Source organism: Natrix helvetica, assembly GCF_964273705.1.
Source record: "Natrix helvetica genome assembly, chromosome: 2".
Lineage (NCBI taxonomy): Eukaryota > Metazoa > Chordata > Lepidosauria > Squamata > Natricidae > Natrix > Natrix helvetica.
In genome coordinates, this window is record NC_138552.1 from 272734031 (window position 1) to 272748256 (window position 14226).

The following is a 14226-nucleotide window of genomic DNA, read 5'->3' on the forward strand; positions in this document are numbered from 1 at the left end:
CCCGGTCAATTGGGAAAGGCTGACAATGCGAATTGAACCATTACTGTATACAAGTAGTGCTCAACTTATGCTTGTTTAACAAGAGTTCAAAGTTACGACAGCCTCAGAAAATGTGCTTTATAACCTGTACTTACAACCATTGCATTATTCCACAGTCACGTGATCATAATTCCGAGGCTAGACAAGCAACTCACATTTTAAAGACTTTAACCTTTCAAGTGACCTTTTAAAAAACATCCATTGGGGAAGCTCAGTTTGCCTTATGACTGCCAAATAAATGGCTATAAAATCCAGTCCAGTCACATGATGACCCAACTTATGATCACACTAACAAGTGACACATCTGTCCTAATTGTGGTCATACATTGAGAACTACCTGTACAGGCAACCCTCAACTTACAAGAATTCATTTAGTGACTATTCAAAGTTACAATGGCATTGAAAAAAGTGACATGACCGGTTTCCACACTTATGACCGTTTCAGCATCCCCATGATCATGTAACTAGAATTAAAAGACTTGGCAAATGATTCATATTTATGACAGTTGCAGTGTACATGATCACTTTGGTGACCTGATAAGCAAAGTCAATAGTGAAGCCAAGTTCACTTAACAGCCATGTTACTAACTTAACAAATGCAGTGATTCACTTAACAACTGAGGCAAGAAAGGTCATAAAGTGGGACAAAGTTCACTTAACAAAATGTCTCACTTAGCAACATAAATTTTGGGCACAGTTGTGGCCGTACATTGAGGATTATCAGTATTCCTCTTCCCAATTTCAACCCAAATCTTGCCCATATTTATTTTATTTATTTATCCAATTTATTGATCACCCATCTTATGACATGTCTATGAAATAAATGTATCTTCTTCTTTCCTCCTTATCTGTCTCTGTCTCCCTCTTCATTTTCTTGTTTCCCAAGTTTTACTAGAAAGCAGAGATGTGGCCTCTTGTATTTCATTTGATATAGTAAAGAATAAATAATTTTTCTCTTCCCTTAAAGCCAATTTAGTGTGGTTGGACAAATCGGTGATGCAAATTTTTGGAGCAATGCTGTGGTTTGGAATCGTGGCATATGGAGGCTATTACTTGTACAACTATTCTCCAGCATGAAGCTTGCTTCCCTGCCTGCACATTGCCCTCCCTACATGGTTAAGGTGGGTACAAGATGCAGGAAAGTGTTTTTGTAAAAGCTGAACTGCCTGACTTCTTTTTCCAACTTCACTGGTGGGAGGGCGAAGCTATTGGAGAAATTACTGTATTTTTCAGAGTATAAGATGCTTCGAAGTATAAGACACATCTAGCTCTTGGAGAGGAAAACAAGAGACAAAAAATCTGCCTCTGCCTCCCAGCAATTTGCCTCCTTGCAGCAAACAGCCTGTTTCAGTTTCAGTTTCAATTTTAGCACAGCTGATTAGCACAAGGAAAAAAATCTGCCTCCGAGCAATTTGCCTCGTTGCAGCAAACAGCCCATTTCAGTTTCAGCACAGCCTGATTAGCACAAGCAGGTGATTGTCGGGCCTCCCGTCAACCAGCTGTTTCAGGCTGCAGGGATTGCCATAGCCTATTGCCGCCTCCGCATGCCCCATTTTCTGCCTGTTTCGGGCAGTAGGGATTGGAATGGGTGGAAAATGGGGTGTGCACAGGCCGAAAAGGGGTGCACAGAGGTGGCAATAAGCAATGGCAGTCCATGCAGCCTGAAACAGGTGATGGTCCGGAGGCTGATCCAACTGACAATCAGCTGCTTGTGCTAATCAGGCTGTGCTGAAGCTGAAACAGGCTGTTTACTGTTTGCTGCAAGGAAGCAAATTGCTGGGAGGCAGAGGTCAAAGGGTGGGGGCCAGCTGGTGGGTGGGGCTACATTCAGTGTATAAGATGCACCCAAATTTTCACCCTCTTTTAGGGGGAAATGTGTGTCTTATACTCTGAAAAATGCGGTAATTCACTTTTTATGCAAAAATATGAAGATGTAAGTTTAAAAGGGGCTTAGCCAAAAGTGAGGCCTTCATAGTCGGAAGCAGTTTGCTTAGTGGTTGGGCAGTGTTCCTCATATTCCTTTATAATCTAAAGATAAGATTTCCTTCTAATAGCATGCATTTTTTTCTAGGTCTCTTATGCATCTGGATTTACAGCTGTCACCCAAAATAAAATTTAAAAAATCAAAAGTTGTTAACCTTGTCCGTGAAGATATGTAAACTTGAGATGAAGTGTTGAATTAGCTAAAGATTCATCACAGCGTCCCATCTCCTCACAAGTCCACTGTGAAGTCCATCTATTCCATCATGGATGTATGCACACATCCTGTCACAGGCTTTAACACAAAGCTGCTACTAGGTGTAGTTTCAAACCAAAAGTCCTCATACAACAGCAAATTATTCTTGATGGTGAAGAAATCCACTTGGATTGTAATAGTCTCCTAAAATATAAATCCAGAATGGACTGAATGGGCAAATAAGAGTTGCTTCAAATAAGTGTGAATAAAGTGATTGCACCAGGAAAGAGATCCCAGCTTTATTATAGATAGAAGGTTACAACATGCTGGCCAAACAGGAAATATATATTAGTTCATGGCTGATAAATCAGTGAAAACATAGGCAAAGTATAACGCACTTAAAGTTTTGAAAGGTTGAAATAAACATTCAGTTTTGAATATGACTTCATCACAAAGTTGGACCCATGATTCTTCCTATAACTGTAGTGAGGAAGGAGGATGTTGTAGTACTGAAAAGGAATTAAAACAATGAACCAAGATAAATTGGGCTGGAAACACCTCCATGATGAGCTAAGCTTCATTTTCCAAACTAGGGCCCCCACATATCTTGGCTTATGGTGCCTGGAATTCCAGCACAGATGATAAAAAATGGAGCTCTAGCCTAGTACCGTGATGGCGAACCTATGGCACACGCGCCACAGCTGGCACACGGAACCATTTGTTAGGGCATGCAAGGCGTTGCCCTGTCAGCTCCAGCATGCATGTGCGGCCAGCTGACTGGCCTTCTTTTGAGGCCGTTTTTTGCCCTCCGGAGGCTTCCTGGAACTGTCCCTACGGGCAAACTGGAAATTCAGGAACAGACTTCAGGTTTGGTCGTAGGGCCATTTTTCGCCCTCTGGAGCCTTCAGGAGGCTTCCCTGAAGGCTCCAGAGGTGAAAAACCGGCCCTATGAGCAAACTGGAAGTGACCGTTCCTGAACTTCTAAGCTGGGCCTCTGGGGGCAGGGGGGGCTTTTTTCTCCCTCCCCAGGTTCCTAGAAAGCCTCTGGAGTCTGGGGAGGGCGAAAAAACCACGCCAAATGTGTGGGTGTGCTCCCCCCCTTTTGGCACGGGAGCCAAAAAAAGGTTAGCCATCACTGGCCTAGCGCATGGAGAGTATGTGTTACGTGGTTTGGAGGGTTTCGTGAGTTGTTATGATCAATCCAGGAAACCAAAGGCTCAACCAGAATATAGAATTCTGACTGCGTGTAAATTACTGCTACAAGATGCAGTGATAATTTTTGGTAAATCAGTTTTGGTGATTTCAAAAGAGAAAGAGAACTTCATATAGGACAAGGGTGTCAAACTCAAGGCTTGCGGGCCGCATCCGGCTCATGGGCTGATTAGATTTGGCCCACAGAGCCACCCTGGAAACAGTGAAGGAACAGCCCATGGTGCCTCTGCCAGTGAAAACAGAGCTTGGGAGTGCTGCATGCAGCCCTCCTGGGCTCCATTTTCGCTGGCACAGGGCTGCAGGAGGCCATTGCAGACGAAAATGGAGCCCAGGAGAACTGCGTGCGCTACAGGATGTTGGGTTGGCCACGCCCATCCCAATCACAGCCACTCAGCCCCCCCCTCCCGAGTTCAAACACAACCCTGATGTGGCCCTTAGTGAAATGAGTTTGACACACCTTATATAGGATAAGGTTATCAGGGGCTACTAATCATGATGGATATATCCAGAGGCAATATACCTCAGTTTCTGGAGAATATGTGGGAGGTGCCTAGAGGTGGTATTCAGCAAGTTCTGACCAGTTCTGGAGAACCGGTAGTGGAAATTTTGAGTACTTTGGAGAACCACTAAATACCACCTCTGACTGGCCCCACCCCCTCTATTGTCTGCCTCCAGAGTCCCAGCTGATTGGGAGGGAATGGGGATTTTGCAGTATCCTCCTGCCACGCCCACCAAGCATGCCACACCCACCAAGCCACACCCACAGAACCGGTAGTAAAAAAAAAACTGAATCCCACCTGTTATTCTTGGCATTTGGATAGCCACTCTGGAAATAAACTAGAGAAGCTTTTTATTTCATTCAGCACACCTCCTTATACAGGACATAGGAGAAGCTATTTAAGTGCCATGGGTGCTTGAAATCAGGACAGAAATAATTGCCTCTGGCAGAAAGGAATCAAGTCAAGATTGGAGATTTTATTCCCAGTAATTAGTCCCTACCTAAACCCACGAGACAATCCAAGACAACAAAGGGGTTCATTACTGACAATAATAATAAACTCGACAAATACCTGACTCATCCTCATCTATGTATCTTGTATCATTTAGTAGCTGCACTGTATAATGATTACTGTGTCCACACAACAGTTTTGCTTCCATGTTATGCAGCGTAAGATCACCTGGCAGAATGGGATTCCAGCATCAGATTCCTTCCTGTGAGACGTTGAAAGCTCCACAGAGAATGTGAGGGTAGCAACTAGGACCAAACTAGCAGAACCTTCGTTGCTAACAACGTCTAAGGATGTTCTAGAAGGGTTGCTAAGATGTGGCAGTTGGAAGCTATGTCCTCCAAGGGCAGCAGCTCACCGTGAACCATCAAGATGACGTACCCCAACCGAGGGGTCCTGAAGGCAGCCATGGGACATTACTTAACAGAAAGTGCCCGGACTGCACTTGAAGCCATGGAACCTGAAGAGGATGTAGTAGAAGTAAGGGAGGGAGGAAAAACTGCAGTTGAACTAACTCTCCGTCTTTATTGCAGTGGGACTGTTATTTCTCAACCTTGGCAACTTTCAAGATATGTGGATGCTTCCTAAGGATGAGTGTGTGACAGGACTAAAGTCACCCAATTGGCTTCATGCCTAAGATGGGACTAGAACTCATGAACTCCTGATTTTTAGCCTGATGCCTTAACGCTGTGATGTTGAACCTATCCCACGTGTGCCATAGGTGGCACAGGGAGCCATATTTGCCGACACGCAAACCGTCAGTTTCAGTGTACATGCATGCTGATTTTCAGCCTTCCAGAGGACTGGAGGAAGCCGTTTTCACACCCCCCCCCAGACTTCAGGAAAGCCTCTGGAGCCTGGGGAGGGTGAAAGATGGGGCCAACCGGAAGTCTGGAAGTGATCCATTTCCAGCTTCCATTGGGCCTCCAAAGGACAGAGGGAGGCCATTTTCACCCTCCCCAGGCTTCAAGAAAGCCTCCGGAGCTTGGGGAGGGCGAAAACTCCCCCCCCCATGTGGGGGAGGGTCACGTGCGCATACACGGGGCGGGGATTACCCGTGCATGCGCAGGTGGTCATGGCACACTGAATTGTGGGTGTGGCCACACATGCTCGCGGGATAGCGCACACGCACAGAATTTTGGCACACCTTTACAAAAAAGTTAGCCATCACTGCCTTAACCACTTCACCAGAGTGGCTCTCTGTATAACTTATGTAGGGCCTTATTCCATTTACTAGCTTAGTTCTCCTTTTAGTTAAGTAGCTCAGACCAGTAATGTACAACTTCAAAAACTTAGAAGATGTATGGACTTCAACACACAGAATTCTCCAGCCAGCATACAGCTAGGGAAATGAGGAAGTTGTGAGCCAAATATGTCTTAAAATTGCCAAGATTGAGAAACTCTGCACTAAGAAGAAAAAAATAAATAGCATCTTTTGGCTGCTTCAGCTAAAGAAGACTCAAAGTAATCCCCCAAACTTTAGGGTTGATGACCTTTTTTGAGTGTGTATGTACGTGTGTGTGTATAATGGGTGTTGTCACAAAATGCCTGCCACATTTATTGTGACTGATTTACTGATTTACCTTTAACTGAATGGTTACTATTTAACATGTAACCATTCACTTAAAGTTAAGTCAGTGATGTGGCCATATACAACTTTTAGTTGATAGGAATATTAATGAAGCCTTCGTGAGGAAGAAGAGGTGATCTGATTTTTTTTACATTTAAACATTTTATTGGTAGATTATAACAATTATGATGAAGTACAACAAAAATATAGCATGGCTAATACGATCAAAAATTTACGAAGTAGTAAGTAAATAAGTGATGTTTGAAGAAATTAAAGATAAATAGTAAAATATCAGAAGCTGTAGAAATTGAATAAATAAATAAAATGCCAATATTGAACAAGCTCAATCCTTTAATACATTAAATCTAGCCATATAGATTTTCTGGTTTAATGCAGTCTTTCTGTACAATGATATTTATGTTGTATACTTTGATTTTAAAATGGAGAGGTGGTGTATTGAGGCAAAACATACATTTTATGTTTATTTTAACATAACATCCAAATTAAAACAATTGGAAATGTTAAAAAAATTAGGTGAGACTTGGTGTCTGGCAGAAGCCGCCAAGCAAGGGGTCTGTAAATTCCCCTGAAATATTTATTCATGTAAAAGGCATAAATAGAGTGGGATTTACTTGGGACTAAGAAATAAAGATTTTTTCCCCTCTCCAGACAAATAGGGCCTGTTCAGAAATGTGTAAAAAATCAAAATTTATAAAGTTCCAATAGCTAAGTAATCTATGACAAGGAAAAATTGGATGCTGTCTGAGCTTCTTGGAGAAAAGATGAATGAAATGGAAAAAAATGCAGTACATATAGTTGCGTTCTGAAATTTGTGGAGCCTGGAGGCTGTGAGATGAAACGGTATAGGGTTGCCTGAAACGGTATAGGGTTTCCTGCCTAGGCAGGGGGTTGGACTAGAAGACCTCCAAGGTCCCTTCCAACTCTACTATTGCATTGTATTGTATTGTATTGTATAAATGGATTGGCTGTGGGTATGCAGAGCCTCGGGGGTGGCACTACCCCAGATACATCCAATTGTGCAACGTGTGGGTTCTCCTAGACTCATGACAGCCATGGATAGGAGACTCTCCACACAACTTTGTGTGGTGCACCAGTTGCACTCTTTTCTGGATTGTGAGGCTCTGCGCTTAGCCCTGGATATCTCATACTTGGATTATTGCAATGCATTCTACTGCTAAGATGTGGAGACTCTAGAAAGAGTGCAGAGAAGAGCAACAAAGATGATTAGGGGACTGGAGGCCAAAACATATGAAAAACGGTTGCAGGAACTGGTTATGTCTAGTTTAATGAAGAGAAGGACATGGGGAGACATGATAGCAGTGTTCCAATATCTCAGGGGTTGCTACAAAGAAGAGGGAGTTAGTCAAGCTATTCTCCAAAGTACCTGAGGGTAGGACAAGAAGCAATGGGTGGAAACTAATCAAGGGCGAGACGCAGTCTAGAACTGAGAAGAAATTTCCTGACAGTTAGAACAATTAATTAGTGGAACAATTTGCCTCCAAAAGTTAATGAATGCTTCAACAGTGGAAGTTTTTAAGAAGAGATTGGATAACCAGTTGTCTGAAGTGGTGTCAGGTTTCCTGCCTAAGCAGGGGGTTTGGACTAAAATATAGGATAACAGAGTTTGAAGGAACCTTGGAGGTCTTCTAGTCCAGCCCCTTGCCTAGGCAGGAAACCCTACACCACTTCAGACAAATGGTCATCTAATCTCTTCTTTAAAAATTCACAACTTTTGGAGGCAAGTTGTTCCACTGATTAATTGTTCTAACTGTCATGAAATTTCTCTTGAAGACCTCCAAGGTCCCTTCCAACTCTGTTATTCTGTTCTGCTACCTTTGAAGAGTATTTAGAAGGTACAATGGATCCAGAACGAATTGATGCAGACAGTTTTGAAGGCCCCTAACATGACACTTGTAACACCATTGTTATGCAAGCTGCATGACATATAATTGTTGAATGCTTGTGAGTTTTATTTTGCTGTAAGCTGCTCAGAGTCACCTAAACCATGAGATGTTGGCAAATGGGTTCGATAAACAAACTCATACAAACTAGCCCTGGCTTGGAAGGAGAGACCAAATCAAACAAGAGCAAAGCTTGTGCATATTCTTGGAGATCTTAAAATACGGAAGCAAATTACTGCTGAGTTATGCAAAACAGATAATGAATAACATGCTTCCTCTATGCTTTTTTTCTTTTCTAGTTGGGTCCTGGGAAACAGATGCCAGTTGTGGGACCTAATCAAATTCTGGACATGCCACTTTTCACCAAGATCCCACTCCTGCCTGGCTCCAACACCATGTTTTACAGAACAAATTTGGGCGAAAAGGTGAAGAGAGACTATCTCAGTTCTGTTTTCCATAAAATGTTGTGGACACAAAATACAAAAGCATGCAACAAGAAACCATTTTTATGGGGCATGAAGCATGAAAACTTGTGGAAGTGTCCCATTGTTATTTTAAAGTAACTGAAACTATCCTGAGAAAGAAATTTAGAAGCAAAAGTGGGAAAGAACCCTTTATTTGTCTGTGTCCTGGCACTTTCCTCTCTCTTGAAGCTACCTTTCTTAGTAAAAACCAGTGTGGGAATCTCTCCCTCTCTCCCTCTCCCTCTCTCTCTCTCTTTGGGGGATGTCTCCGCCCCTGTACGGGAGGCCCACTTCTGCTTGTTCACGGCTGCAACAGGACAGGAGGCCACGTAGAGCGCCAGTGCTACCACTGTGACGTGGGGGTTGGAGCTCCCCCATGTGCCCTTCACTGGCTTACCTCAGGGCCCCGCAGCCAGGCCATCCATGCCCTGGCACCTGCCTTGCCTCGCAGCGGCGGCTTTAACAACCCCATCCAGCAAACCCTGTGCGGCCACCAGCCCACGGCCCATCACTCATGGTTGCAATGGAGCAAGCAAGTGGAGAGAAGGTGAGATGGAATGGGTGGGTGGCCGCAGGATGCATCTTTGCGTTTCTTGCCTTGCCTGCGTAGTGTGTTGGGATCGCCTGTCTTCCCCCCTGCGCCTCTGCCTCCATCTGCTGCTGGTACCGCCACGCAAAGATGAGCCTCCCGTGGCTGCCTGCCTGCTCTGGCCCATTGATTCTCAGATTTCCTGTGTCCTTTGCTTGGACATTCAGTAGACTGCGGCTGCTGCTGGACACCATCGGCCCCCGTGCTCTCACCAGCTCAAGTGCTGTCCACACCCACCTCATTGATGACAACCTTAATTAGGGCTTATTTTTGGGGTAGGGCTTATTATGAACATGCTAAAATCAGGGTAGGTCTTATTTTCAGGCAAGGTCTTATTTCTGGCGAACAGGATTATCTATCTATCTACTATCTACCTATCTATCTATCTATCTATCTATCTATCTATCTATCTATCTATCTATCATCTATCTATCTATCTATCTATCTATCTATCTATCTATCTATCTATCTATCTACCTACCTACCTACCTACCTACCTACCTACCTACCTACCTACCTACCTACCCACCCACCCACCCACCCATCCATCCATCCATCCCATCCATCCATCTATCCATCTATCATAATCATCTATCTATCATTTTTAAACCATGCATCTTCCCCTTTGTCATGCTTTTATATGTATATTTCCCATAGGCTCTTTCCTAGCATAACATTTCCTAATACTTCTTTAATTGATAGATCAAGCATGGTGTTTCCCTCCCCCCTCCCCCGAGGGGAGGGCGTTTCCCAATAAGTTACATGGGATGCCATCTTTCTTTGTTCTTTGTTCTCATCAATCTTTTGTGTTTCTTTCAGCTTTATCAGCCATCAGCTACATTTGATCTGAATGACCCATACTGTAAGATCATGGCCCCCAAATACAAAAGTCTTCATGACCCCCACTTGCGTGCTTATTACAAGCGTAAAGACAATCTGCGGAGACTGAAAAAGTCTGGCCTGATCACTGACAAAAACAAAGTAAGTTTGTGCCCATTCTGTCTTCTATTATACAATACAATACAATACAATAGTAGAGTTGGAAGGGATCTTGGAGGTCTTCTAGTCCAACCCCCTGCCTAGGCAGGAAACCCTATACCATTTCAGACAAATGGCTATCTAACATCTTCTTAAAGACTTCCAGTGTTGGGGCATTCACAACTTCTGGAGGCAAGCTGTTTCACTGATTAATTGTTCTAACTGTCAGGAAGTTTCTCCTCAGTTCTAAGTTTCTTCTTTCTTTGATTAGTTTCCACCCATTGCTTCTTGTTCTACCCTCAGGTGCCTTGGAGAATAGTTTGACTCCCTCTTCTTTGTGGCAGCCCCTGAGATATTGGAACAATGCTATCATGTCTCCCCTAGTCCTTCTTTCTCTTAAGCTAAACATACCCAGTTCCTGCAACCGTTCAGGAACTGGGTATGTTTAGCTTAAGAGAAAGAAGGATTATTAAAGTTACTAATACTAACTATTAAAGTTACTAAAGCAACAATCAGTAACATGGTAGAAGAAAAAAGAAACCCTGAACTAACAGTGGTAAATATCACAGTTAGACAGTCTTATTCCAAAGTCCATTTGTGATGTTATATACAAACTTTGAACTTGGGGTTGCTATCCATGGGTGCCTTCAATGTCTACATTATTTTTTTTTTTAAAAAAGACTTTCCTTATCAAGACTCAAGGACCTCTTCTACTCTTTTTTAAGAGATTCCACATTTTCTTTATCTTCTGACTCTCGGAAAATTCTCAAGAGACTCCCAAATTGTACCTTGTTTATTTATTTATTTTATTATTCATATTTATAGACCGCCCCCTCTCCCGAAAGGGACTCGGGGCGGTGTACAGTCACTAAAATGCGTTATAAAATACATACATAAAACAGTTAAATAATTAAATACGTAGGTTTCATTGCAATAACCTTGCAATCCTGCATACAGATGCCAAGTCTGTTTTTCTCCCAATTCTGACATACTCAACAGATATTCCTGGCTTACGGATTGAAAAGAATATGTAAGTTGATACAGTCATTTTTTACATGTCTCTTATTCATGTCGCTTGTGCTTAACACAAGCCATCAGCCACAGTTGTGGCTTGTAGGGAGCACCTTATGATTTTTGGCATGTTTTACTCAATGATTTTTGAAAACAACATGTTTTACACAGTTATTTTCTTTTAACGTATCGATATAACATTGGTTTCACATATTTTTAATTTGACTCAGAATGCCGTTCAAGTATATAAGCGGATGGGCACATATTCATTTCAGTTTCAAAGAACTGTTTCTTTTCAAAGAACTGTTCTTCATTCTGCATTTCAGCATCAATTAATTTTCCCTTTCCATTTTTTGATCATTGAACGATTCATGTCAATTCGCACAAAAATGAAGATTGCTGCCTTTAAAAGGCATATCCAACTCTAGAGCTCATGTCTTAAGCCACAATAAGCTCTATTCTCTATGTTAGCATCTTGGGGGGAAATATTCTATTGCCTTTCAGTGGTATTGGACTCCTGCATAGAACATTTGATAGTCTTAATGACCTCCTCAATCTCTAGCAATCTGTGACCTAATAATGCATATAATCATAACTGTTGCAAACACTAAATGACATTTGGCATGTCTGAATAATCCATTGTAAATGTAAGTCCATTGGTACAGTAGCACATCTGTATAACTGCCCATGAATGTCCCAAAGGTGCTTTTTCAAAAGGCAATTGGACTTTCTTTATTTTTTTTTCTTTTGAAGATGTTTCACTTCTCATCAAAGAAGCTTCTTCACCTCTGACAGAACAGTGTGGAATGGAAGGGTTTATATTCCTTACTGGTCATTTGCATCCTTTTAGAACAGGGGTGTCCAAACTTTTTGCAAGGAGGGCCAGATTTGGTGAGGTGAAAATGTGTGGGGCCGATCATTCAGCCTGACATTCTTTGAACCCTTAACATTAAATGTGAATTAACTACCGTATTTTTCAGAGTATAAGACGCACCAAGATTTTGAAGAGGCAAATAAAAAAAAAGTTTTTGCACTCTCCCACGAAAATGGGCCTTTTTTTTAAAGGGCATGAATAACCTTTAAGAGGCTTCTAGAGTGCTCCTGGGGGCTGGGGGGGGGCAAAGTTGAGCAAAAAATGACCTGTTTTTTGCTCATTTATGCCCTCCACAGCCCCCAGGAGCACTCTGAAAACTTCCTAAAGGCTATGCACAGCCATTTTGGTGAAGGGGGCAGAGTTTTGGAAGGCAAAAAATGCTGTATTCAGTGTATAAGATGCACCCAGATTTTTAGCCTCTTTTTTGAGGGGAAAAAGATGCATCTTTATACTTCGAAAAATACGGTATTTTATGAAAGACTAAACAAATAACTCCAGTGGGGAGAAGAGGCTGCGGGCCGCTTGAAATTTGAAAAGGGGCCACATTTGGCCCCCGGGCCGCACTTTGGACATGCCTGTTTTAGAAGGTCATTGAAGCCCTTGGAAGTTTATCTGAGTTCTCAGGATCACCTGAGGTAGTCAGCAATTTCCCCCTGGAAATCCATTTCTACTTCCACACCATTCAAAGGCTCTTCTGCAAATCTGAGAATCTCTACCGACTGCCCATGAACTTTATCACATAGCTACGCCTTAAGCTACCAGTGTAAATATATAGTATTAAGATATTCGGATTACAGAATATGATTTGAATGCTTGGCAACTGATTTATATCCATGGCGTTGCAGTGTTCTGAGTGTGACATGATCCCCCTCTGATAAGCAAAGTCAATGGGAAAGCCAGATTCCAGAATATGATCCTAGGCACAATTAGAATTAGATTATTTAAATTCCAATTAAATCTAACTCCTTGACTTATGACCACGATTGAGCCCCAAATTTCCATTGCAAAGTGAGACAATTGTCAAGTGAGTTTTGCCCAATTTTTCAACCTTTTTTTGCCCCACCTGTTAAGTGAATCACTGCAGATGTTAATTTAGTACCACGGTTGTTAAGTCAATCTGGCTTCCCCATTAACTTTGCTCATCAGACAGTTGCAAAGGGTAAACAATAAGTAAGTAAGTAAGTATAACCTTTATTGTCATTGTACTTAAATTTAACGAAATTGGTAATAAACAGTAACAGAGTTGGAAGGGACCTTGGAGGCCATCTAGTCCAGCGACCCGTACTAGGGATTTGAACCGCCGAACTGCCGACCTTTCTGATCGACAAGCTCAGTGTCTTAGCCACTGAGCCACCTAGTCAGACTCGCATGTTCAGTGATCACAGGACCCCCAGGGGATTGCAACCGTCATCAATATAACTCAGTTGACAAGCATCCAAATTTTGATCATCTGACCATGGAAATGCCAAAACCGTCGTAAGTGTGAAAAATGGTCATATGTCACTTCTTTCACTGCCATTGTATCTTCAAGCAATCACTCAACTAGTGGTTGTAAGGCAAGGACTATCTGTATTTTCAAGCCCGGAGTTTAATAAGGAAATAATTAAAGTGATAACATCTTTTTTTCAAACATTTTGAGAATATTTATTTTCATTATACTCTACATTTATTAGTATGCTTCAATTAAATATGTATAATCACATATTTCCTAATCACTGTCAATTTCCAATACTAATGATGGTTCCTAGAATACCTCATGAAACTCCTCTGGAATCCCTCATTGGACTAGGAAGTAGTGAGAGGCATACAAAATATATTAAGAAAATAAGACTGACATTTTAAACAAACACATTAAATGTCTATGGAGCCTTTCAGTCATCTAGGTCATATTTGTCCCAAAAGTGTTTTTTCAAGGGGCAACTGGACTTCCTTGTTTTGTCTTTGAAGAGCTGAAGAAGCTTCTTGAATGAGAAGCGAAACGTCTTCAAAGAAAAACAAGGAAGTCCAGTTACTTTTAGAAAAAGCACCTTTGGGACAAACACATTAATTGTATTTATCCGACACAAGACCTCGTTACATTTTGGATTAGGCTTCTCCTTTTGGAGTTCTGTTGCTGCAATGATAAACATTAAACTAGCTTCTCAATACAAGCTGCTATTTTTCTCACCCTTTGCTATTTAGGTTGTGTGCACTTTGAAGGAATTTAATGAATATAGGCAGTATTTGACCTCCCGCAAGCTGGAGTTTGAAAAACACTACCTAAAAGAACAAGTAAGTCCCGGAACCACTTGTAATTTCATCCTATGCTAACAAGAATATTGTAAATATAATTTCTTGTTTTAGTATCAATTGAATATGTACTATTTAGAAAATCTAACTGGTAT

At 41.9% G+C, this 14226-nt stretch overlaps 1 protein-coding gene across 1 annotated transcript in view; it reads left to right on the forward strand.

The window, feature by feature from the left end:
* Positions 1-4806: 4806 nt before the first annotated feature.
* Positions 4807-14226, forward strand: part of LOC309387460 (fibrous sheath-interacting protein 2-like) — a gene marked incomplete at both ends in the record, with an annotated part of 82796 nt that continues 73376 nt past the window's right edge. The window contains 4 exons of the mRNA XM_081943941.1: positions 4807-4914; positions 8226-8351; positions 9799-9960; positions 14024-14113. Coding sequence (XP_081800067.1) covers positions 4807-4914; positions 8226-8351; positions 9799-9960; positions 14024-14113 — 486 coding nt within the window. The remainder of the gene's footprint in view (positions 4915-8225; positions 8352-9798; positions 9961-14023; positions 14114-14226) is intronic.